The sequence below is a fragment of the Sesamum indicum genome, linkage group LG8, assembly GCF_000512975.1.
Source record: "Sesamum indicum cultivar Zhongzhi No. 13 linkage group LG8, S_indicum_v1.0, whole genome shotgun sequence".
Lineage (NCBI taxonomy): Eukaryota > Viridiplantae > Streptophyta > Magnoliopsida > Lamiales > Pedaliaceae > Sesamum > Sesamum indicum.
Window position 1 is genome coordinate 10,190,436 of NC_026152.1, and position 27,146 is coordinate 10,217,581.

The following is a 27,146-nucleotide window of genomic DNA, read 5'->3' on the forward strand; positions in this document are numbered from 1 at the left end:
TTGATGAAAAGACAAATATTGAGATTTTTATAACTTATAGAACCAATAACAAGAATTCTGTAATTAAGTGGACGAAATGTGTAGTGACCCTAAAATATAGGTCGGACAAAACATGCAATCACCTGACACTTTAATTATTTATACAAAGACTTAAATGGGCTCTAATTTCCCTGGTTTCGGCCAATTAATTTTCTCCAGAAGATTTATGTTTTGCAGCCAAGAGTTTAGCAAACTCAAAGAGCTTATCAGTTTGATGCATGACATCCTTAACAACAACATCAGCACAAAAGTGTTGTGCCCATTCGGACAGCTTAGGAGTCTTGGATTCATCAATCAAACTGGCATTAGCCCTTTGTTCTGTCACTCTGATCCACCCCAAGAAACTACCCAATGCAATGTCTAAGTAGCCAATTCTTTCACCTCCAAAGAATTTATGGCCTTTGCTGCACATTGTGAAGGCTTCCTCTAACAAAACCAGGCCCTCAGCTGTTTTCTCTGCTGCACTTTTAGCTTCCTCTCCTCCCGAAAGTACGCTGGCCCTCAGGTGCGGAAACCACTGGAATATGATGAGAAGGGTGAACTCCGACGAAAAAACAAAAAGACAGAAATTGCAAAAATTAAAAAGATAGTAAGCCCAAAATGCTACCTTAAAAAGTTGACTAGCGAAATGACCAAATAATCTAAATTACGGGACCAAAAATCCATTTAGGCCGAATTATATATATGAATAAAATGACACAAGATAGCGTACAACTAATTATCTTAAAACACTACAACAAATCTAATATTAGTAATAAAATATCGACGAAACTTGTCACAATATAATTATTAGCGAAAAAAATGATGCATAAAATTGTCACCATAAATAATTAGTTAACATTTTATAGTGATAATTTAGTTACAAAACAAATATAGTGACAATAGGTTGTAACTATATATTTGCCACTAATTTTATGGGCTATCTTCTGTCTCTAATTCTTAATAATGATAATTTGCACAAAATAATTATGAGTACTATACCAATAAAATTTATTATTATGACAAAATAAAAATTTTGGTCACTAAATATATATAATTAGTGACAATGTCAAAAATGTGGGTTTATTTTTTTTGTCTTATGGCTAATCATTTTTCTTTTTGAAATTAAAGACATATACATCTGACCTTATCATCAATGTAAGCAGCCCAGAAACGGGCTATGGCCCGATCATAGGCATCAGAAGGGAGGATGGCGGGCCCGGAAGCCCAAACTTCATTAATATACTGAAGAATGACGAGTGATTCAGAGACGGGCCTGTCAGCATGAATAAAAACAGGGACTTTCTTGTAAACAGGATTTGATTTGAGAAGGAGATCACTTTTTGCCACATAAAGATCTTCCTCTTCATACTCATACTCCACAGATTTCATGTGGAGAGCAATTCGGGCCCGCATGACATACGGGCTTTGCCATGCACCCAACAGTTTCACCTTATCTGAACCCATTCTAAGTGGAGAAATACTGTATAGTTTTTGCTGTAGAATACGTAAGGTTGGTGTATAAATATGGAATATAAAGGGTCTAATGTAATTTAATCCGTGATATTCTAAATAAGTAAATTAATTCTCTTTAAAAAAAATAGTAATTTACGTTCTTATATTTTTTAAAATAAAACAATTTATTAGAATTTTTAAAAAAAAAAAAAAAGTAATTACTGCATTTTATAGGGAGCGATCTGCTCATTTGTAATATCACAACAAGTTGCTTGAATTTTTTCTAATTATATATATCTATATATAAAAATGGGTTTTGCAATGCGGATCTTTTGACAATGTATAAACTTTGCGCTCTATAATTTGAATCGAAACTTTTCTAGATAATTAATTTTGTCAAATTATTTTTATATAAATTTCAAAAGAGTAGTTATATGTTTAGACGTGCAGTGCAGTTTTTGACGATTCTTTTTAATTATAAATCAAAATCAAATAAAAAGTACGATGCGATTTTATTAAAAATTTAAAAAATAAATTATAAATAACAATTCAGTTGGATTTGATCGAAACTACTTTAGTGGTTTTAAAAACTTTTTTTATCACCCCTAGATGTAGTGATAGGATAGAGCCGCACCCAACCTCCGTTAGACCGGATCAGATGCCTAAGAGGCATGTAGGAGGGCTCGGAGTTATCATCTATGGTTGGAGCTACACATTAATTACCTCATCTTCCTAATTATTTTTATTTCAACTTCTTATTTCATCTTATCTTATATTAAATTTGAGTAGATTAGAATGAGTTTTCACGAGATTTGATATAATTATAAATAATTTTTATTACTTGAAAATTTGTCGATACCCTTTAATTTTAACGGTCATCTAACGATTAATTATCATATTAATTCTATTAGGTTTTCATCCATTTATTATGGTGAATACAAAATGTTTTTGTGGATCATGAGTTATAATTTATTTATTTTTAAAAATTATTTTAAAATTTTTACAAATTAAGTGGATAATTTTTTATAATTTTTTGAAGTTTTTCATCCTTTTCATCTGAATATTCCTTAAATTTTTATATTTAAAGAAAAACGAAAGGAAAAAATACATGAAGGGAAAAGTTGACGCTTTTGAGTCTCCATCCAAAAATTACATAATTTCATCAAATACCATAAAGAAGTTAATAATTTTTCGAACAACAAAGAGATATTCATAATTATGCTGAATTTTAGGTAAATAATAATTATAAATTATATATATATATATATATATTCTCTTAAAAATACAAATGATGTTAAATGCAGTACAAAATGCAATACAAATTTGTAATAAAAAAATTCCAATCCCACATCGTCTTCATGTTGTGGCAGTATTTTCTAGGATAAATTATATCGACACCAATGAAATTAAATTTAATTACACAAATAATTTATCTCATTTGTAAAATTATAACTATACCCTCTAAAATCGCAATTGTAATTATAATTACATTTATATTCAATTGCAAAATTTTACATATACTCCCTTAACTTACATTGAGGAGCTGTATTTGTATTTGCAAAGAGTATCAAATACTTGTGTAATTATATCTAATTTTGAAGGTGTCCATCTAATTTATCCTATATTAGTTATTTTAGTCAATATTTATTGGAAAATTGCAATTTACGTCGCATAATTTATCTCTTTTTTTATTTTGGTCTCATTATTTTACGACTCCACAAATTTAGTCTTATAAATTAAAAAAATTGCAGTTTACATTCAATTACCTATTTTTGTTAAATTATTAACGGAAGGAGCACGTGCAGTACAGTGCTCCTTTCTCAAACAATCTAACAAAAATGGATAATGGGATGTCAATTGCAGCTTTTGCAGGCTTGTGGGACTAAATATGTTGAGTCATAAAATAATGGGATCAAAATTGCAAATGGATAAGTTATCGGACTTGTGGGACTAAATCTACTTAAGTCATAAAATAATGGAACAAGAATCGCAAATGAGTAAGTTATGGAATCTAAATTGCAATTTTTTTGGCAAATGACTAATGAGAAATAGGAAATGGGGTTGTGACTTTGTACAAAAAATATTTCAATGGCTCATGTCCATCGGACCCAATTTTTCACATGCTAGTTGTCGCCAGTGTACTCCTTACCTACTTTCAAATCATAGAATTTATTAATGTTTTAGAAGTTGGCTCATTTTCCAGTAATGTACAAATCCGTCTAATTCGTACAAAAATATTTTTTGTCTCTATTCTTTCCTCTCTAAATAAAATTTTGGCTTCAACAAAATAATTATTTTTGTCTGTGAATATTTTTATATCGTTATTTTTTTAAATAGTTGTAATAAATTAGTTGGTTTCCCATAAAAAAAAGTTACTTATATTAAATTAAATTAAATAGGATGTTAATTGTTTAAGCCATTAAAAAGGATAAAATACAATCAAATCTCTTGAAATTTGTTATTTACAAATATCTTATATTGTTTGAAAAATTATAAATATACCTATAATTTTAATGTCCATCTAACAACGAGTTCATTCAATTAGTCTCCATGGTGAATGACTTAGAGTTCATTTGAGTCTAGGTTCACACCCGCGGCAATGACCACATGCCCCAAATAATGCACTGAATTTGTCCCAAATTCACACTCAAATATAAGGCCGAATGACATCACCAAAAACTCATAGTGTCTGTCAACCGTCCAAAAGGTTTTATTGTGAATGCCTCCGACGCCATGTGTATTTGGTGGTAACCGAAACGCAAGTCAACAAAATGTGAATATGGTGATAATATGGACAGAAAAGAGGTAGACTGTGAGGAATCGAGAAAATATGAGCATATTGGCCTAAAAGTGAGCAAAGATCCTAGGGCTAGTTCAGAGGGAGGCGGATTTCCTCAAGTGCAGAAGAAACCAAATTGTATGTTTGTGAAGTGATTGACTGAATGGAAATGGCCATAAATGAGGCCACTGAGTTTGTGGAAACAAATCTTAGGGGCTGATGTAAGAAGCCGGAAAAGGATGTTAATGAGTTATGCCTTGAAGAGTGACCAAGGCGCCTTGATGGTAAAATTGCATAGAAAGCATCGTAAAATCCGAGAGGAAGTGTCACGCCCCGGATTTAGGGGTCATGACATGGCTATGCCACCAAGTTCAGAGCCTTAGTAGCATGAAGCCTCGTTAGTGAACAATATAACCAAACTCCACAACACTAAGTAAGAAAATCCCAAAGTGTTATTTTAACATTTGCAGTGGAAGAAAGAACAATTCTGAAAGTTTTAACACTAGCCTCACGTCCTAACAACTAAAAAGAATGAGAAGTAAGTCCAGAAAGAAAATTGTTCATAGAACTTATTAGTTGAGGCCATGTGTGCCTTATTCCATGACTAGCTACCAATTCCAGTACAGCTCCTCCTCATACTCCTCATTCACCTAATCTGCAAGGTATGTAAGCGGCATGACCGACTAATCGTTCGGTAAGTGGTTCCCACCTCTTATCAGATGCGAGCATAACATATTGATAATGCATAACTATCATTTGTCAACATGTTCAAACCAAATAAAATAAATGAGAAAAATGTAAAACTTCAAAATATTTATTTTCCAGAAGAATGAGAATTCTAAATTTTTCGATCGATGCAAAAGCGTACAATATATTTTGTGGCAACTTTATAGATTAGTGCATGTGTTTCCCTAAATCAACCCTTTTAGTTAGTTAGGCATGCTCATGTTCACCGGCAACATAGCAGACAACATGCTTTTCTATGACTATTATTATAACTCATACGTCGGGCCTCAATCTTAATTAAACCCCAGTTGAGAAGGTTTCACAGAAGTTCTCAGCTTGTAATCCTAACTAGGAGGGTTAGACAGAAGTTCTCGATTTTTAACTCCAATTGGGAGGGTTGCACATAAGTTCTTAATTTTTAACCCCTACTGAGAGGATGAGTCAAAAGTCCTTAGTTTTTAATCCCAGCTGAGAGGGTTCAAAGCAACTCTAGTTTTTTCCCAATTAATAGTAATTTCGTTAACGGTTGAACATATTTGGTCTGTAAGTCAATGTCATTGAGCATGCTTTATCATAACTTAAAAGTAACATAACATTTGCCTCACATGTTTCAATTTTAAAAATAGGCCCAGAAAAGAATACAGACAATAGAATAATTTTAGCATAACGTAATAGCTGTCAAATTTTTAAAATTCATCAAATACTTGCATCAACATTTGACGAAAAATCCTACCGCACGTATCTTAATTTTTAATTTATAGAAAAAATATCACATTCTCGCATCGCATTTTGCCTTAAGTCCAAAACAATCATTTGAAATTAGAAAATATTTAAGAAAACATAACTTAATAGGGAAGAAATCACTTACCAAATATTTTGAACTCGAATCCATTTATTAATTTGCCACATTTTCCTGGTCTGCTGACTCTTTAATTAGAAAATATTTAAGAAAACATATTAGATATTTAGTTGAACAAATAGGTGTAATAATTTTCAAAATCGAGTTGAAAATAACTACGACACAGACTGATACTTTACTTGGATGAATTTTTAAAATTCAATCGTACAAGAAAAAATCATAAACATTTTACAAGTTACTTAAACTCATATTATTTAACGCGAAAAATAATTAATCTTCAAAAAGACTATTTAAAATCATCATAATATTTCCAAAAAGTAAGGTTCTTCATAAAAGAACACTGCCATATAGCATGACGCAAGGATTTTTAGAAATTTATGTAAACTTTAAAAAAAAAATTAAAGTTGACATGTATTCTCTCTATCGTTTCAGAATTATTTTTAAAAAAATTATAATTAAAAGACATCTAGAAGTAGATCAAATATTCATTAAAAAGGGTGTTGTCAGATTCACGCCTAAATTCATTAAAATCTAATACAAAGCATATATTGGGTAAATTACAACTACCTCTCCTGAAATTTGGCATAATTACGAATACTCCTCTTATTTGAAAAATTAACAATACCCCTTAATTTTAATGGTCGTCTAACAATTTGCCAAATCCGTTAGATTTTCATCTATTTTTTATGGTGAACTGACCAAAATGTCCTTGTGGATTAGAAATTATAATTTTATTTGATTTTTTAAATTTTTTTATTTTTTATGGACTAAGTAGATAATTTTATTTATAATTTTTAAAATTTTTTCATTCATCCCGTTTATTTTTTTATAAACTTTTAATTTCAAAAAATAATAAAAAATTACAGTAAGGGCAAACTTGACAATTTCATACCTCCATCCAAGGATTACATAATTTTATCAAATATCAGGGAGGTATCTGTAATTTTTTAAACAACAAAGAGGTATTCGTAATTATGCCAAACCTCAAGAAAAGTTGTAATTTACCATCGAAATATTCCTAATATTTTTTTCTTCGAACACACAATAATGTATCATAAAAAAAATATTCTTGGTAAAATAAAATATTTGAGGTACAAATAAAATGAGTTTTCTCTGTGTTCAAGAATTATTCCATCAAAAACACCAACAAGACTAACTCTCCTTTGAAAACTCATTCTTTATTACATCTAAAATCTCCAATAAATCCCAATAGAAATTTCTAATTCATAAAAAAGAAAAAATATGTAGTAGTTTTAACATTTTTACACCAATAATTCAATATCTTAATCAATTGCAGAATTTCTAAAATATAAATAATCTAAAAATTAAAAAAGATAATCTATCACATCCCTACTTTATTAAAAAAATGTTTCTGTTGTTGACTAACTGAAATTCATGGGAACAAGAGTGTTAAAATTTGAAGTGTGGGAAACAGAGTATATCTATGGCAATAAATTAGAGAATGAAAAGAAGGAAAAAAACGACCCTTTATTTATCTAAAAACTCAAGTACTAAAAGTTACAGAGATGTGAAACTATATATAAATAATAGAGTTCTAACTAAAAAAGAAAACTCACTCACTTTGAACTCTAGTTGGCAAAAGACTCAACAAAAATTAAATACTGAAATACTAATAAAAAAACAAACACTAAGAATAAAAAGGATAAGTACGAGCAAAACTTGATAAGTACAAGCAGAACTTGCTACAGCCCCCTCAAGATGGAGCTGAGGAAGCGAGGCCCAGCTTGCAAAGGAATCGTCCGAAGTCAGCAGTAGGTTGTATCAGGATGGCAGCATTGTTATCGCATCAGAAGGGAATGGGTAGCGGAACGGAGATATGGAATAGAATGCTTGGTAAAGAGATCGGCAATTTGATCAAACCCAAAAACTGTAAAATAAGGAAACAAGGGGACATAGAACAAAATGAAGGCTCAGGAGCCTAAAGACCCAAGGCGTACTAAGACCAAAGGCCACAACCATTTCATAATTGCACAAATCACTCAAAGCCACAAAGGCTTATAAAATCATAGGCTTTGTTTGGATTTGTTACTTTGCATTTTTCGAGACAAGATAAAACACACTCAATATTTGTTTTTGTGTTTTTACACATTATCTGCATTTTTTCTGTTTTTCAACTTTCTATATATAATATATATACATTATATATATACATAATATAAAACAGACATGATTTGACAATAAATAGTAATTTTGTCTCCCAAAAGTACAACATTAAACATAAAATATTTATATATACATATTTATATATAAAAATATATGATTTGACAATAAACAGTGATTTTTGTCTCCCAAATCCCAACATCAAACCTACACCACTTATTTTAAAATATTTTAAATTTTTCAAAACACAAATCCAAACATATCATCTATTTTCAACATACACTTACTTATCTCTATTTTTCTCTCTCTATTTCCAAAACACAAAACAAAATAACTAAAACACAAATCCAAACATAATGATAAAGTCTCCACCAATTTTCACAAAGGAAATAAGCCACAAAGGCTTATAGAACCACAAAAACTCCACCAATATTCAAAGCCACAAAGGCTTATAAAATCACAAAGGCTCAACCAATATCCACAAAGAAAGTATGCCACAATAGCATAAATAGAGACATCATGTCACACAACGAGTTTTTAGGTGCAAAACACCAGTATAAAGGCACTTAGCCTATGGAAGCAAGGTCGATCAGACAGACACACAAATAGGTGTAAGACAAATTAGGGTTTTATGCGGCGGCGCTCTAGGGTTTCAAAAGGCAGCGCGCAAGGATGCCAGTGGTGGCGTGCTAGGGTTTCAAAGGCATCGAGCAAGTAGGCCAGCGGCGGCATGCTAGGGTTTCAAAAGGCTCTCCTTTTTTTTTTTTTGTTTTTTTGAAAAACCCGCTCTGGTATGTCCAAAAGATAGAGGGAGAGAGATCACAAAAGATAGAGAGTTTGTGATGTTGTCTGCTTCAAGTGAGAAGTGGCATGCCTTTATATAGGCATGTCCAAAATACAGCACTAGAAGAGAAAATAATTGCAATAATTCCCCCCACAAGAAATCGTCCAAAAGAAATGAAGCAGAAATGGATTACAAGTTTTGATTCTCAATAAATCACATTCAAATTGCAGATTAAACCAAATTCAAATGAAATGAAGAGTTTTGAAAAGGAATTCAAAATCTGCTGCTGTTACAAATATGTGGGTTTTCCCACCACCAAAATCCTACAGTTGGCCCTATCAGATGGCCCTTTTTCCTAGTTCAGATAATTATAAGTAATTGTTTATTTGATTGTTTGTGGATTGAATATGACCCAACTAACGACGCACTCCTGCTTTCCCGATTTCTTTGTCGCTGTTACACTAGTTCTAGAAACAGATAGTTACACTTTCTTTTTATTAAATTTAGTAATTATACGTAAATTTTATATAATTTAAAAAATAAATTTACTTTCATTTAACAAATAGATTCTTCTATTAGTTAAAATTCATTAAATTTGAAGATATCAATAAAAAAAAAGCGAATAAAAATCGATATTTACCATTGACTTATTATTGATTTATTGCAGGTCAAATAAATAGTTTTTTATCAAAATACTTTTAAAACAATAAAAACATACCTTCTTGTATATATTAATGCGTGAAAATATATAAGGGCAATTTGATCATAAAATGATTTATAGGGCCTGTAATAAATCAATAGTAAGTCAATTAGTGATAAATATAATTTTTTATTCAATTTTTTTACTAACCTTATCAAGTTCAATAAATATATTTATTAAATAAAAATACATTTTAGAGATATTAAATATAATTTTTAAAATTATAAAAACATTATATATAATTACAGTAAATGTTAAACAACAAAAGTGTAATCACTAATCATCCTTCTAGAAAAGTTGTCTTTCCTATGACAGATAAGTCATAATCGATTGACCAATTGTTGGACTGTTCGGTTTTGGTTGGCCTCACGTCTAATAATAGAAAACCTGTCCCCATATGCCATACTGTCCTCATCATTAATGCATCCCTACAAGTCTTACTCCAAATTCCAACCTCTTTAACCTGCTTCTCATATTTGATTCCGCAATCAAATCACTCCAAGACTATCTATATATAAACCCAATTATTTTTTAAATTTAAACTAAAAAAATACTTTACGATAAATTTTATTATTTATAACTCTCGAATTAATACAAAAAAGAAATGTTTTTCTTTGAATTCTAAACTATCTTTTTTTATATAATGATGTTGACGTTGTATGATTAAGAGAGAGTTTACATGTCGTCAACGTGAACATGTAACTTTTATAATAATTCTCTTAGTTGTGTAATGTCTTCAAGTTATATATGATATTTAAGTTTGTAATTTGAGTAAGAAAACCCTTTTAGATGCAATGACATATTTGACACTAAATGAACATTGCTTTTAACACCTTTTTGAAAAACCTTCAAAAGAGTTTGAAAAGCAAAGAGAGTGACAGATGAGAAAGTGTGCATTTAGTGTCACCAATTACCAATCACCCAACTTCTTGTTTTTTGTTGAGACAATTATTTGCTTTCCTTCCTAACCACTGAGATTCAGTATAAATGGACAAGTCAACCCCAATTCTTGAAATTATGTTGCCCACAAACACAATTCTCGACTCCAAAAGTCCATTTTCTATTTATATCCAAACTTATCTTTCAGGTGTAACTGCACTGTCCCTGATCTTGAAAATTTCCCAATGAGAGAGATTTTCTTGTCAAAAGGGACTATGAAAAGTTCAATGTCTTCTGTCATATATATACATATCTATAGTTTATTCATTTAATTCCAGCTTTTTTCTTGTTCGGCAATTATATGCAAGGATGTTGAGCTGCACTTGCACGTAGTGGGAGTATAGGAAGATAAGGATTTGGTTGGTGTGAGTGGTTGCTGCATGTAATTATTGTCCTCTCATGGTTCATCACAACACGCAGTGGAGGGAGATGGAAAAAGTTGGGAAACTTTTGCACTTGTTCCTCCTGCTGTTCTTGGTCCCTTTTCCTTCTTCTTCATTTCCCTTGTGCACTGACCTGAGTAAGTGTGTGTTGTGTGTGTTCTTTTAATGGTTTGGTGCTGTTTTTCTTGTGTTCATGGTGTTTTTCTTTGTGTGGGTTTGCAGGGCAGCCCACAAGTTTGAAGGGCCGTCTGGCGTTCTGCCCATACAATGGGAAAGTGTGTTGCAGTTCATCACAAGATCTGCTGTTGCAGAAGCAGTTTGAGGCCATGAACATATCTGATTCTGCCTGTGCTGATGCTCTGAAAGCAATCCTCTGTGCTGTGAGTTTTTGTTGGAAGCTGAGATGCTTGGTTTTTGCTGTAACTTAATCATAGAACTGGAGAACTTTGTGCTAATGTTTGTTTTTCGAGAACCCCATGAAAGTTGTTTTATGTTCCATTACTGTAGGAAGAATTCTTTTGGTTTCTTGTTAAATGATATTATGGGATTGAACGAAAAGCACTAGTTTTTGGTGGAAAGTCATGCAAAATTCCATTCTTGTTTTCAGATGTAGCTTAGAATTTTCCTCAAAATCCTTTGATACAATTGTTTTATTTGTGAGAAAATCTTAATTACTGTGAAATCTTTGTCTCCTCAGACTTGTGATCCATTCGCTGCAAAGCTATTCAACATCGGTTCAGATTCGAGATCAGTTCCGGTGCTTTGCAATTCCACTGCTGGAACAGCGGTCTCATCTTTGTCAAGCCAGGAAGATGACAGCTTCTGCTCAACTGTATGGAAATCTTGTCAAAATGTGTTGATTCTCAACTCTCCCTTTGCCCCTGCACTCAAGAGCAAGGCTCGAGTTCCACGAAATGCGACTCTGTCCAAGTTAACAGACCTCTGGGGATCAAAATCCGAGTTCTGCAGTGCATTTGGTGGAGACTCTGATGAGAACTCTCTTTGCTTTGATGGCAAACCTGTTTCATTTAACAAAACGGATACGTTGCCTCCCCCCAAGGGCATTTGCCTGGAGAAACTCGGCAACGGTTCATATATCAATATGGTTGCTCATCCTGATGGCTCCAACCGTGCGTTCTTCTCAAACTTGGCAGGCAAAATCTGGTTGGCTACTATCCCAGAACAAGATTCAGGGGATGTATTAGGACTCGATGAATCAAATCCATTTGTTGACTTGACAGATCAAGTGTATCTTGATACTAGCTTTGGGATGATGGGATTGGCGTTTCATCCAAACTTTGCAACAAATGGACGGTTCTTTGCATCGTTCAACTGCGACAAAGTGAAGTCTCCAGGATGTGGTGGGAGGTGCGCCTGCAACTCGGACGTCTCGTGTGACCCATCCGAGTTAGGTTCTTTGAACGCTGGAGAAGTCTGCAGATACCATACCATTATTGCTGAGTATAGTGCTAATGGAACTGCTTCCAACCCTTCAATGGTAAACATCTTATCTCCACATTATGAGATTACACGTAGACTTTCTATTAGGATTGATCAAGAAAATTATAATACATCTGAGTCAAGTTCTATGTGATCTCCAGGCAGAAAAGGCAAGGCCTCATGAAGTAAGAAGAATTTTCACAATGGGACTACCCTTCACATCAAATCATGGTGGCCAGATTCTCTTTGGTCCAGCCGATGGGTACCTATACATCATGATGGGAGACGGTGGTAGTAAAGGCGATCCATATAACTTTGCCCAGAACAAAAAGTCATTGCTTGGAAAGATTATTAGAGTCGATGTAGACAACATACCAAGTGAGTATTCTCACCATAAACCCTCAACGTTTATCATTTGTTTTTATCAATCCTGCTTAAAAACTATGTTCGGGTTCTTAGGCGAAGACGAAATAGTTAAGCTGGGGAGATGGGGAAACTACTCTGTCCCACAAGATAACCCTTACTCGGAAGATAAAGAAATGGAACCAGAAATCTGGGCTTACGGTCTGAGAAACCCTTGGCGTTGCAGCTTTGATTCAGAAAGGCCTTCTTACTTCCTCTGTGCAGACGTTGGACAGGTTTGGAGATACTATTAGTTACAATTCTTTCCTTAGTCATACCAAGTTTTACCAGAATGTTTTATGTCTGTTGATTGTAAGGAAGTACTTCTCTCACAATGTCTTTTGTATGCTTTTGAGTACTTTCAGGATCAATATGAAGAAGTTGATATCATCTCCAAGGGGGGAAACTACGGTTGGCGTGTCTACGAAGGCCCTCTTGTCTTCCAGCCTCAGAAAACTCCAGGGGGCAACACTTCTGCTGATTCCATAGATCCCATCTTTCCAGTGTTGGGATATAGCCACTCCAATATAAATCAACTTGGCTCTGCAGCAATATCAGGTGGATACTTCTATCGTTCCCAGGCCGATCCATGCACATATGGAAGGTAAAAAACTCTAAAGAAAGACATCTCTATTTTTTCGTATTCTAACCAATCATAACGATCCATATAAGGTGATAATTAGGATCAATGGTGCTAATATCATATAACTAACATGCATTTGCCTCAATGTGATGTTCAGTTACTTGTATGGAGATCTTTATGCAAGTCATATTTGGGCAGCAACAGAAACCCCCCAAACCAGTGGAAACTTTACGTCTACCGATACTCCCTTTAGCTGTGCTCCAGATTCTCCCATCAAGTGTGACTCAGTGCCTAAAAGCAATCTTCCTGCTTTAGAGTACATATTTTCCTTTGGAGAAGACAACAGAAAAGATGTGTATATATTAACCCAGAGCGGTGTATACAGAGTAGTTCGTCCCAGTAGATGTAACTATACCTGCTCAAAGGAAGTTGTGACATCTGGACATCCTCCACCTACTCCTTCTCAAGGCTACCTTGTTTATCCACATTCGGAGCTGATGTTTTTTGTTTCTGCAGTTTTGCTTTTCGTGGCACTTCTCTTGTAACATGCAAGAGTTACTGTGATGAAACTGAGAGGATGGTGAGCAATAATGGACCTTTACTAGAATTATCAATGATATTTCCCACTGTTGAAATTCCTTTGCGAAGATATCTTTTCACTCAGACATCTAAAAAGACAACAAAAATAAAGAGTAAAAGAATAAGCAGAAAGAAAAGGAGGAAAACAAGAGGGTTGTCTGCGTATTTTAGACTTGGTTAAAAATAAAATCTCAGTGCCAAAACAGAGTAATGATGGCATCTCAAGGGGCCGGCCTTATTAGATTAATCAGCATGAGAACGCTTTACTAAAGAACATGTTCCTGCTCTGAGTTGCCAATTCTGATAGTGTAAAGGAGACGAAACTGAACGATGCAGGAAGCGAGGATTCCATCTAAAGCAAAACTTGAAGCAATTCCTTGAATTCAAGAAAAAGGATTTTACAGAATGTTTCTTCTCGCTGGAAGAAGAGTACAGCAGCTGTATATATACAACCAATTCGAACAGTTAACTAAAATCCCGCGCGATAAAGTGCACTTCTACTTACAAAGGCGTGTTCGTGCTTTCACTTCATACATAAAAGACTATAAACAATAGAGTCGCAAGTCCCTTGTGAATGGTAGAGAAAAAAACATAATAAGAATTAATGCGACTTTCTGCTACTGAGAGGAATGGATCAAGCTCTGATTCTTTACAGATAGGCATTAAACATTTTCAGCCAACTAGCAGCTTTAATGAACAGCATCTGTACTCTCACTCAAGAGCTCGACTCTCCATCAACGTAAGTAAAACAAGGTCGACCAAGCAAGCTTAGTTAAGCGGCATTGATTGAATTCTTAGTCCAATTGTATGCAAAATGCTTGCGAAAGAAAGGATGACAGAACCACAGAGCAATCACTTGGATGACATTCCATCTCAAGCTCCTGAGTGTTCGATTTCCCTTGTCGTCTGCATTATAATTCATGCATAGGCACTCTTTCGCAAACCAGACACACCTTCACTGAAGTGTTATTTGAGAAACACCCACATTCCCATGCTTACATCTTCCATCTTCAATAACCGAGTCTTGAGAAAAAGAGTCAAGAGTTTAGTTAGTAGAAACAGTCTAGTTAAATGCTTGCAACAGAAAAACTCAAACTACTAACAGTGACACCATCCCAACCACAACCACACAGGAATGGCATGCTGGTGACACACACAAATGCAGTCACTTCTCTCTCACACACATGCACGCACCTGTGCGATGACCGGTAAGGGGCTGGGGTTAAAGAAGGCAGAAGCACATACTCTTAGTTTGTGTTTCTCAAACTCAGATACAGCATATTGTGCTATGTCTGCTGACACAATATAACCAGGCCCATTGGCATAGGGTGGATAAACCACTGGCCATTCCTGCAGACCCATTGGAAGAAAGTGGAAGTAAGCAAATGTGATGTAAAGGGCTTGTTTTGGATTCACGAGATATAGATAACTTTTTTTCAATTTATTATAAGATTAAATTTTAAAAGAAATTACGTTAATTTACTAAAAGAACCCGAGAATTTCTAATTAATTCAGAATGAAAGAAATGAAGTTAATTAAAATTTTAACTAAGCAACGGTTAAATTTGAAAGAGTTAAAACTAGATCAGGTTTAACTTGAAACTTTAGAGAAAATGATTAAAAGAGTGTATATCTTTATCCTGACCATTGTGGCTTATAACCTTACCACTTTTAGTTTGATATTATACAATTGAAGTTCTATAAGTATCTGGTAATCTCGAATCAATTTTAAATTTGATTTATTTAATGTTATAAAAGAATTTAAGTTCATGAACTTGAGAAGAAAAACAATCTTTCTGTAGTTTATTCAAATCTTTATCTGATATAATTTATGTATAAAAAGGTGTAAGAAATACATTTTCTATCCAAAAAGCCCAATTTGTATATATTAGTCTAAGCTCTAACAAGCCCAAGGATACTTGATGCCAAAACAAAACGGTTTTGCTTGAAAGCTAATAGTAGGTTTTCGGGAATGAAAAGTTGGATGGATGGGTTTGTTCATTGAACACTATTTTCATAGGATGTTTGGAAACAAGAGCTTCTTCAAGGTTTTATTTTTCCCAACAAAATAAGATGTGGAAATGTTAATTCCTAACTGTGATTCTGATCCAGACCAAGTTCTACACTCACCTTTTCTTATGACAGAAGCACATAGCCACAGCAATAAAAAAGCTAATGGACATGAATATTCATGCTGATTTGCAACTTAGCCAGTTTTATTTTACTATGTCTGGCATCTTGACATTTCAATGACTGGAAATTAACACCTACACCTCAAAATTGAAACCACCAGCAAGAAGTTACATCTGCAAATTTGTGGATGAAATATTAGGCAAGTATTGGACAAGAAATTTAAATGATTCAGCTTATTATCATAGCATATATCACATAGAACTCTAGAACTAAAACATGGATTTCTACAGACAACTCAGACTTTGGTCCTAAAGCTCGAAAGATAAGAAATATCCCACATCAAATCAAATGTGCTAGTAATTACTTAAAATAAATGATACAGACAAAATTTCATACAAGTTACTAGCAGGGGTGAAAAAGATAACTATCCAGAGAAGCAACAAAGTTACAAAATCAGTAAAAAGAAAAATCTAATAAAAATAATTATTGAACAGAAACAGATACCAAGAAATCATACCTCATCCCATTCACCATGGCGTAGAGGGTTATGATAATAGTTGATATTTCCATTATAGAAACTTCTACCACTTTGAATTTTGTTCGCTTCTGCCATCACAGTATCTATCCTTACAAATGTATTGTCGTCACGTTTCATAATATACTTAGCTGCCACTGTGCGAACTTAACCAGATACTTGAATGGTAAATGAAGCTTACAGAAGAATTGCAAAGTATCTGAATCACAATGAGGTAATAATTCTCCATGTAAAGCACTATAACAATATCACAAAATAATCAGCATCTTTCATGAGCTCCAGATTCACTTTCATTCGAGCATACTGCCAAATACCAAATTCAAGAAATAAGATGGCCATTGAGAGCAAAGCTTCCATATAGGATGGTGTTCAACTCACATTCCAATCTGTTATGGACCCTCACCATTGCTACAAAGAAAACGAATCACAACATTGCAAACTTCGCTGTTTTATACTACATTCATGATTTCCTGAGTCATGTGTTGGCAAAATGATTTGCCAGCAGAGAGGATAACAATAAGAGCTCCACAGGTCCAGTGGGAAGGCTCCAGACTTTCCACTCAGGGGAAAGCTCCAGATGCCTTGGTGGAATAGTACTTGGATGTGAAGTAGGCAAAGAAGCAGCAAAGATAGAATCAATGCCAACATCGCCATTCAGAAAAGTCAGCATCCTCAAGAGTGAAACCCTGTCAACAGTCCTGGAGCTTTGCTTGTAACATGCAAGGGTTATTGTAATGAAACTCAGAGGATAGTAAGCAATAATGGACCTTTACTAGAATTATCAATGATACTTCCCACTGTTGATTTCCTGTTCACGTTATTATTTTCGCAACACACCTTATCAACTCAGACATCTCAAAAGAAAATAAAGACTAAACAATAGTCAGCAGAAAAAAGAAAAAAGAGGCTGTCTGTGCATTTTAGTCTCGGTTAAAATAAATTATTTCGGTGCCAAAACAGAGTAATGATGGCATCTCAAGGGGCCTTTCTTGACAGGACTTGGCTAACATTAGATAATCGGCAAGAACTAGGAAGGCCTTACTAAAGACAAGTTTGTGCTACTGTGTTGCCAATTCTGATAGGCACTAAACACTTTCTGCCAACCAGCAGCTTTAATGAACAGCATCTGAAGTCTCACTCAAGAGCTCGGCTTTCCATCCATGTAAGTAAAAGATGGTCAACCAAGCAAGCTTAGTGAAGCAGGCATTATAAGAATTCTCAATCCAATCGTATCCAAAATGCTTGCCAGAGAAGGGCAAACAGAGCCACAGAGGCACCATCACTTGGATGACGTTCCGTCTCAAGCTCCTGAGTAACCGATTTCCATTATTGTCTGCATTAGAGTTAATGCATAGGCATTCTTTCACAGACCAGACAAACATCACTGAAGTGATATTCCAGCAACTGGCTTTAGGGTCCTTACCTCACCATTACCAGAATATTCTTCATATGAATTCAGAATCAAACTTTTTGCTTCTTCACATACTGCCGAAACTTACAGGTGGAGTTCGTATAGTATTTTCTATCTGAACTCCTCTACCAAAGCTCCTCCTACTGGGACTTTGCAGACATAATTAATCAAATTTCATCATCTCTCACACCTTCTCATTGCTTTGCTGCCATTTAAGCAGTTAGATAGCTGTTGCACCTCAAAAATAGGTATACTGGCCATTACCAACTTCTACTTAAAAGAATTCGGAGGGCATACATCTCCAAGCTTCAATAGCTTTAACAACGGGCCAAATTCTCCAGGAATAGGACTTTGCTAAAACCACATTTCTTGAGAATCATTCTACCAGCCTCTTTACACATAAGGTATCATAAAGTCCTTATACAGACCTCAAGAAGGCACTTTGCTAGATGTCATTATGCTTATACACGTTCACATGAACACATCTTCCAGCCCTTTGCCAGACCAAGGTCCAAGGTGTCCAGTAACTTCCTGTATTTGCATGGTAATTAGATGAGCAATACAAAAGATAGCACTGCAGATTCTAACAAACTTAAGAGACAAATTACCCTGGTCCAGATGTGGATGTGGGAAAATTTTAATCTAGACATATGTCCATGTCTTTGTTCTTCCATTTCAGGCAGCCTTGCAAAGCAATGAGATAAACGTCACAAAAGTCCAAGGACGAAACAATATAAAGCAGAATACATTTAATCATTTTTGTTTGGAGACAGAGGAATCAAAAAATTATCTCAACTTCATGGTCTACTTAATACGTGAATCAGCATTATGGTTTATGGCATTAGAAGTTCTCCACATGTTCAGATTAAGGTAAAAACAATAAGAATCAACTGAGACTTATCAATTCCATTACAGCATGAGGAATCTCTTGTGTTTCACAAAACAATTGATTCATAATATTATTCAGTTAGGGTAAAGCTGCCGCTAGCACACAAGATGAAACTTAGATGTGACATTTTTCAAACCATGTGGCTCTTTGACCCACAGTTGGCCATCCATTTACTATCCTCAATTGACAGGTATTTAAGAAGGTTTACTCTAGATTTGCGCATGTATATCTATACACTCATCCCATCTAAATTATTGTCCAAGTAATCATTCATCAGACTGGTAAGACACTTCTTGCAGTGTGTGCAACAGAGCTGAACAGCCAACAAACTAAAGCAGACACTGTTCCAGAGAGCTCAGTCCATCTTGCAACTAGAACGAGTGTTCATCTTCCAGCTCTATAGCCAATTTATGCTGCTTCTATTACTTTTAAACTAAAGAGCCAGAACATGACTTTGGCACTCATCATTCTCTTATGGCACAATGTAATAGCATGTAACCGATCACAATGGAATCAGAAAAAGCAGTCTTCGATGGCAAGAAGTGGACAGAACTGCACTTAGAAATGTCGGGACTCAGTCGCTTGTGTTTACACAGACAGGTGGCAGGTCAGCTACTTTCTCAAGGAACTATTATTATAACCAGTTTTAACAAGAAACAATAGCATAAAAAGGACTTACCAGAATTTTCCAAGCAGTTGGGAGCAACAAAAACCATGCAGAGCGAAGATGAACTCCAGAAAGATCAAACCAAGTAAGAGTTATTTCCTCCCACCTTTGCTATTATCAATGAGACACTTCTCTACAGCTTCATCACAAAGCACCAAAGCCAAATCAATGTTCCCCTCCTCATAGTTCATCTCTGCAAACATGCAATATATTTCTTTATCTGCAGATAGTTCTTTCTCTCTCATCTCTTCAAAAAGCTCTCTCGCCTCCATATACTTCTTCCTTTTCATAAATCCCTTAATTAGTGCACTATAGGTCTCAGCTGTAAGATTACATCCCTTCTCAACCATTTCCTTATGCAAAAACCATGCTTCCTTCATATTCCTCGCTTTGCAATGCCCTCGTATCAATACATTATAGGTACTTTCATCTGGCACCACTCCCTGATGACACATACCCCGGTAAATTTCAGTGGCTGCACGCATGTCATTTCTAATGCAATGTTGTTTAATAAGAGAATTGTAAGTGGTTGCATTAGGCATTATACCCTTCTCCAACATCCAGTTGAGCAGCTTGTGACCATCTTCTAGCATCCCCGACATACAAAAACCACTCATCAGAACATTGAATGTAACAACAGTTGGTTTAATTCCCCTCTGTAACATGTCTTCAAGCAATTGGTGCGCCATAGCCATTTCCCCAGATTTGCAATAAGCATCCATTAATGTAGTATAGGTAAAAGCATCAGGCAATATCCCAGCCACCTCCATATCTTTCATCAACTTCACTGCTTGAACTATATTCCCAGATTTGCAAAGACCGTTGAGAAGTGCATTGCACGTGTAGATGTTAAGAACAAGTCCCTTTACACACATCTCATGAAGAAGTTCATTTGCCGTCTCAACCTCCCCCTGTTTACAGAGTCCATCAACCAGTGCAGTGTATGTGACCACATTTGGGATCAGCCCCAGCTGGATCATCTCATTGTGCAGAGAAAATGCCACTTTAATTTCACCTACTTTGCAATAACCATCAATAAGCGTTGTATAAGTAAATTCATCTGCTTTTAACCCAATATTAAGCATTTCACGAAAGAGCTGGTCTGCTTCTGCAACCTTTCCATTCTGAGAAAGACCACGAATTAGAGCAGTATATGTGATGGAATCAGGAATAATGTTCCGACTCCGCATTTCATCATACATTCTGAACGCAGAAGCAACATTTCCACTTTTGCTAAAACCATCAATCAGAGTCGTGTAGACTACATTATCTGGAAAAATTCCTTGAGAAATCATCTCTCTCAGAACCTTCTCTGCATCTACCAATTTACCAGTCTTGCACAGGAGAAGGATTACACTGTTGAAAGTAAATGCATTTGGCCTCAAACCCTTCTGTTGCATATTTTTAACAACTTTTAGCACCGACTGAAGATCTCCTTGACTACAATATCCATTGATGATCGTACTGTAACTTACAGCATCAGGAATGCAACCTCTCAACTCCATCTGAAAAAGTAGGTCATGAGCTTCTCTAACGTTCCCTGATTGACAAAGTGAGTGTATCATTATATTATATGACATGGTATTCCACTGAATTCCCACTTCAGAAAATTCCCTGAAAACCTTTAACAATATTTTGAGACCATCAATATCTTTGGACAATCTGGAAAGAAACATGTTACATGAATCAACAGAGAGAACCAGACCATAATTCAACATCTTATCAAAGACCTTTCTTGCATCAGCAAGGTGTCCATTTTCAACAAGAGCTTGGAGAAAAAGGTCAAAGACATGTGGATTTGAACCCCAATCCTTATAAGTGTATATTAACTTTTCAAGAAACTGGGAGACTGATGTATTGCGATCGATCATGGTTTTAGTCCAGAATTCATCAAATAGTTTCTGAGCCATGTTTAGATCTTTTGCAGCTACTGAAATTTGAATAAGAATGCAGCGTGCCTCAAGTGATGGATCCCGTCTAATGCATGACCAGTCAAATAAATTCACAACTAGGGTGTAATCATTTTTTATGTCCATGAGTACCCAAATGAGGTGGTCAGGCCTGAATTTGGACTCAAAAGGCTTCAGAATTCGGCGAAAGGGCTCACAGCGGCGTTGCTTGATGATAGTTGAGATACGGTGCACAAAATTAGCGTCTCTTATAGAAGGTTTCTTTGGTGAATAATCAGGAAAAGATCTCAACCCAGGTGATCCAAAGGAAGAATAACTTGAAAAGCATACAAATGAGATATGAACTCTGCTTGAACTTGGTTGAATATAGCAAGAAAACACTTTATGCCAGTAAGCTGAAAGGATAACGGGACGCCTCTTCATGCTGGTGGAAGAGATCCATCAATATAGATTTTTAGTTACATGTCTAAATTTCTCTGGCTCTCCTGCAGGCCTTCTAAAAACTGCATCACCTACTAAACAAAAGTTTGGCACATCATTAGTATAATTTTTACATCATTAATAAAGTTAATTAGTGGATGCTCAATATTTACTTCCGGAATAAACTGACATACACCTAAACACAGACAGAGAACCAAACCTTCACACACTACATATGCCTTCTTCAGAGACCAATAACTGCTATGTCTCAACAATTTATTTGGTCGCGTCGTATGTTTCCAAAGTAACCCAGAATTCAAACTAAACCAGACAGTCCGACTGAACATAAGGAGTACATAAAGATTAATTCACATAATCCACGCAGCAAACCCAAACTTCCATAATACGATTGCTGATTCATTTATGTCAGAGCAAATGCGCATCCAGTAACAAGAAGACATTGTGCATAAAAGTAGTCAAGCAATTCATCAAGTATGTAACGAGCACACAACATAATGCACTTCTCAGTAACTAAAGATTAACAAACCAAACTACCTCGGATTTTTTAGATAATTCACACAAAATATGCAGACTGAAATAGTAAAAATCCAATCCTCCTACATCCTGATGCTACTATGCAATTTTCCCCAAGTCCTCTGCTAAAAAGAGAAATCTTTAACATAGGAAAGCAAATGCAAACAAGAGAGCCCACATAAACCCATAAATTTGAAATAGAAAAATCCAACTTCTTGATTTTAATTACTCCGAAAATTAAATGAGGTGACCTGCAGGAGGAGGGAGCATGAAGAAGGCAAGCAATAGCTGCTTCAGGTTTCGGAAAGTTTGAATCTTTGGTACTTTTCTGGGTATTTTATGGGCTGCTTCAAGCCCATCTATTTAGGCTTCTACCCATAAGTTCTATTGGGCTTCATACGGTCCTTATATTGTTGGTCCAAATTTTACGGCCCAATAGTGATATATGGGCTCTTTTACAGGTTGGGCTTCTTCACACGGCCCATATTTTTTATTTTTTTATGCATAAAATTGGCTACCATCTCATTTTCTTACTCTTCACTTTACCTTTAGTCTTTTATTTCTTTTTCTTAATTTTTTTTAAGCCCACGCTCTCTCCTCTTTCTCTTTTTTGGACAAAAGAAAGGGTAAATTATATAAACGCCCCATGGAATGAGGCTTTATTACAAAATATTTGCAAAATTATAATTACAAGTACACTCCCTATTCAATTGAGAAATTTTGCACAAACAAGCACTAAAGTACATTACAGTAATACCCAATTAGGAGGTGCACCTGTAATTTTAAAAAATTACATTATGGTAACACTTTTTTTCTCTCAGTGGTGTAATTGTAATTTTATAAAAAAAATATGAATTATCTGCATAAATTATAACCTCATGGGAAAATGTAATTTACCCGGAAAAAAGTAATTGTATCTTTTATTCCAAAAATTCCCATTTCCCCCCTTCATTTTCTTGACATTTCTTTCTTGAAATACAATTTTTTTTTTTTTTGTGAAAAACGAATTAATAAATTATCCCTTTGTATTTTGAATAATGTAGCAAATTATTCTCTATCAATGGGTAGAAAAAAATTAATTTATTTTATTTTTTAAAATAACGGGAAATAATTTGTTAAAAAAAATATTTAAAAAAAATTACTCATTTCTCATATATATATAGTAAACTGCAATTTTCTCCAAAAAAAAAAAAAAAATAGGCAATGTGAAGGCAAGAGAAGCGGGGATTGGATTTTCTATTCTACAGTGAAAAACGAATTAATAAATTATCCCTTTGTATTTTGAATAATGTAGCAAATTATTCTCTATCAATGGGTAGAAAAAAATTAATTTATTTTATTTTTTAAAATAACGGGAAATAATTTGTTAAAAAAAATATTTAAAAAAAATTACTCATTTCTCATATAAGAGGGGTAAACTGCAATTTTCTCCAAAAAAAAAAAAAAAATAGGCAATGTGAAGGCAAGAGAAGCGGGGATTGGATTTTCTATTCTACAGTTACATCATCTATTCTAGGTAATATATATATGTCACGTGTATAAAAAAAATTTAAATAAAATTTATATGTCAACTTTATATATATAGCGTGTACATATTAAATGAAATAAAAATATAATAAAATTTATGAAAAAAATATAATTTTGGTCCTTTAATTTTGACCTTGATCAATTATCAATTTTGAGGCATAAATTTTTCTATAAAAAAAATGATATAACATATTAGTTATTTTTAAAATATTTAATACATTGTAATATTATTATCAGTCTATATTAAAATACTTCTAGATATATAGATTATATTGTATGGTTGAGTTTACAAAATATAAGTTGGTTGTAGCATAAGTAGTGAAGGGATTAAATATTGTTCTAGTTAACTAAGATTCGAATCCCATGGCCGATAAAATTTTTCAATCACTCAAGCACAAGCCACATCATCAATTTTATTACCAAAGTGAAAATTCCTGTAGACACACATGGCAAATTGAGTAAAAACTCTAAATCAGACTCTTTCTACAAATTATGGGACCAAGAGTGCAACACTTCTTGCCCTATGGGATCAAAAGTACAATGTTGATTTTTAAAATCGTTGAAAACCACTTTTGCCCACATAAAAGTGGTTTCCATCCCAAAATTAACGTCTGTTAGGCTTTAAAACTACATGTAGTGTTTTCTAATCTTATGGGACCATATATGTTAATCCCATAAAGTACGGGATCAAAAGTGCGATACCCACTATCGTATAGGATTAAAATTACAATTTTGTCTTCTGAAAAATATGAGTTATTTACTTGATTAGGTATAAAGTCAAGAAATGTAATTTAAACCAAAAAACATTATTCAACTTTATTCCAGTTTGTTTTCCTCATCTTGTCCTCATTTTCTTGACATTCCTTTCTTGAAATGAAAATTAAATAGAGTGAAAATAATTAATGATATTATATATAGTGTTATAAACTTAGAGAAATTCTAAGTTTATTAGCCTATCACTAGAATATAAAGTAAAATATATGTATTTCTCCAACAAACTTTCTTTGTTCACTCCAAAATCACTTTACAAATGAAATACATGGTGGTATTTATAGACCACCAAAATTGTGGTTACAAAATACATCATAACTATTTTAATTACAAATTATAATGGGGGATACAAAAGGGTGTATAACATAATGGGTATTAAAAAAGAATATGAAGAGGTGTATGCATTCATATATACATATTATATATAATACTCCCCCTTGAATGCATACCTCTTTATCATATACATCCTGCCTCGTTAAAAACCTTGCCTGGAAAAACCCAATGGGATAAAAACCAAGGCTAAGGAAAAGAGTACAGTTGTATAATCTCCCCCTCAATTGAGGCAGATATCTTTCAGGTGTCGCATGCCAATATTACGTATGAGTTGTTTGAACACCTTTGTTGGTAATGCCTTCGTAAACAAATCTGCATAGTTCTGACTTGATGAAATTTGTTGAACATCAACTTTGCCTTCCGCTTGAAGCTCGTGAGTGGAGAAAATTTTGGTAATATGTGCTTGGTTCTGTCGCCTTTAATATAACCATCCTTGATTTGGGCGATGCACGCCGCATTGTCTTCATATATTACTGTGGGACTTTTCTCGATTGATTGTAGTCCACATGATTCATGCACATAATGTATTAGGATCTAAGCCCATACACATTCACGCCCAGCCTCGTATAATGCAATTAATTCTGCATGATTTGATGAGGTGGCTACCAAAGTCTGTTTGGTTGAACGTCATGAAATAGCAGTTCCACCATACATGAATACATATCCAGATTGAGATATAGCTTTATGTGGATCAGATAAATACCCCGCATCTGAATAACCAACTAATTTGGTTGTTTTGGCATCATCATGCCTTTCAAAATATAGTCCCATGTCACTTGTTCCACGTAAATAACGTAGAATGTGTTTAACACCATTCAGTGTCTCTTTGTTGGTGTTGAACTATATCTTGCTAGTAGATTAACTGAAAATGCTATATCTGGTCGGGTATTATTAGCAAGATACATCAATGCACCAATTGCACTGAGATATGGTACTTCTGGACCTAAAATCTCATCGTTATGTGCTGGAGGACGAAATGGATCTTTATTAACATCAAGCGATCGAACTACCATAGGTGTACTCAATGGATGAGCTTTGTCCATATGAAAACGCTTAAGGACTTTTTCTATATAGTTCGATTGATGAATGAAAATTCCACCCTTAGTATGTTCGAACTGCAGGCCGAGACAATACTTTGTAGTGCCTAAATCTTTCATCTCAAACTCACTTTTTAAGTAATTAGCTGCTTGTCGAATCTCTTCAGAGGATCCAATAATATTCAAATCATCAACATACACGGCTATGATTACAAATCCCGACTTTGTCCTCTTTATGAATAAACATGGACTTATTTGATTATGGCAAAATCCTTTTTTTATTAAGTACTCACTAAGACGATTGTACCACATACGTCCTGATTGTTTAAGTCCGTACAAGGACCTTTTCAATTTGATGGAGTACATATGACGAGACTTTGACTGTAATGCTTCAGGCAATTTTAATCCTTCAGGGATTCTCATATAGATATCTGTATCCAATGACCCATACAGATATGCAGTTACCACATCCATGAGCTGCATTTGTAGTTGTTCAATTACTGATAAACTGATTAAAAATCTAAGTGTGGTAGCATCCACTACAGGTGAATATGTTTCAGTAAAATCAATTCCGGGCTTTTGAGTAAAGCCTTGGGCCACAAGTCTAGCTTTGTACCTTACAACTTCATTTCGTTCATTTCTCTTGCGTATGAACACCCACTTATAGCCAACAGGTTTGACACCTTTTGGTGTTGGAGTTATAGGTCCAAATACTTCTCGCTTATTTAGCGAGTCTAGCTCATCTTGTATGGCCTTTTTCCAACTTTTCCAATCATTTCGATGTCTACATTCCTCCATAGTTTGAGGATCATTTTCATCTTCATCCATGATTTGGACGGCTACAGAATAGGCAAAAATATCATTCATTTCAATTTCTTTACGATACCAACCTAAACTGTTATGAGCATAATTAATAGACATCTCGTAACTGTCCTCGAGATCTTGCTCATTGCTTTTGGAGTCATCAGATAAAACCGCTTCAGGGATTTTATCCTTAGAGACACTAGTGGTCACATTAGCATCGTGATTAATTGAGATGATATGTTCCTTTCTCTTTCGAGGATTTGCATCTTTAGAGCCAAGTGGTCTACCACGCTTTCGGCGTATTTGTGACTCAAATGCATTTGATTTATTTAGAATCGCTTCAGGGACTTCTAAACGAGCTGGAACATTTTCAGCCGGAATATATGATTTTGTGATCTTTTTGGTATC

At 34.5% G+C, this 27,146-nt stretch overlaps 3 protein-coding genes across 8 annotated transcripts; 1 reads left to right on the plus strand and 2 right to left on the minus strand.

Annotated features, from left to right (window-relative positions):
- On the minus strand, positions 72–1,485 carry LOC105168639 (glutathione S-transferase U17-like). The gene is made up of 2 exons (XM_011088771.2): positions 1,165–1,485; positions 72–556 (listed from the first exon to the last, which is right to left on the minus strand). Exons 1-2 carry the CDS (start codon positions 1,483–1,485, stop codon positions 185–187), a joined length of 693 nt encoding a protein of 230 aa, XP_011087073.1. The 3' UTR covers positions 72–184.
- Positions 10,467–13,836, plus strand: LOC105168168 (HIPL1 protein). The gene is made up of 7 exons (XM_011088123.2): positions 10,467–10,901; positions 10,987–11,144; positions 11,462–12,262; positions 12,366–12,582; positions 12,664–12,842; positions 12,972–13,210; positions 13,347–13,836. Exons 1-7 carry the CDS (start codon positions 10,781–10,783, stop codon positions 13,732–13,734), a joined length of 2,103 nt encoding a protein of 700 aa, XP_011086425.1. The 5' UTR covers positions 10,467–10,780; the 3' UTR covers positions 13,735–13,836.
- On the minus strand, positions 14,265–22,569 carry LOC105168169 (pentatricopeptide repeat-containing protein At1g05670, mitochondrial). Of its 6 annotated transcripts, none has more exons than XM_020695734.1 (7): positions 22,518–22,569; positions 19,415–21,824; positions 18,455–18,530; positions 16,418–18,377; positions 15,898–16,073; positions 15,014–15,118; positions 14,265–14,791 (listed from the first exon to the last, which is right to left on the minus strand). In XM_020695734.1, the coding sequence occupies exon 2, from the start codon at positions 21,733–21,735 to the stop codon at positions 19,495–19,497; it is 2,241 nt and encodes a 746-aa protein (XP_020551393.1). In that variant the 5' UTR covers positions 21,736–21,824; positions 22,518–22,569; the 3' UTR covers positions 14,265–14,791; positions 15,014–15,118; positions 15,898–16,073; positions 16,418–18,377; positions 18,455–18,530; positions 19,415–19,494. The 6 variants fall into 6 exon arrangements, with proteins under 6 accessions (XP_020551393.1, XP_011086428.1, XP_011086429.1 ...); XM_011088126.2 differs by having other exon boundaries at positions 14,963–15,118; XM_011088127.2 differs by lacking the exon at positions 15,898–16,073.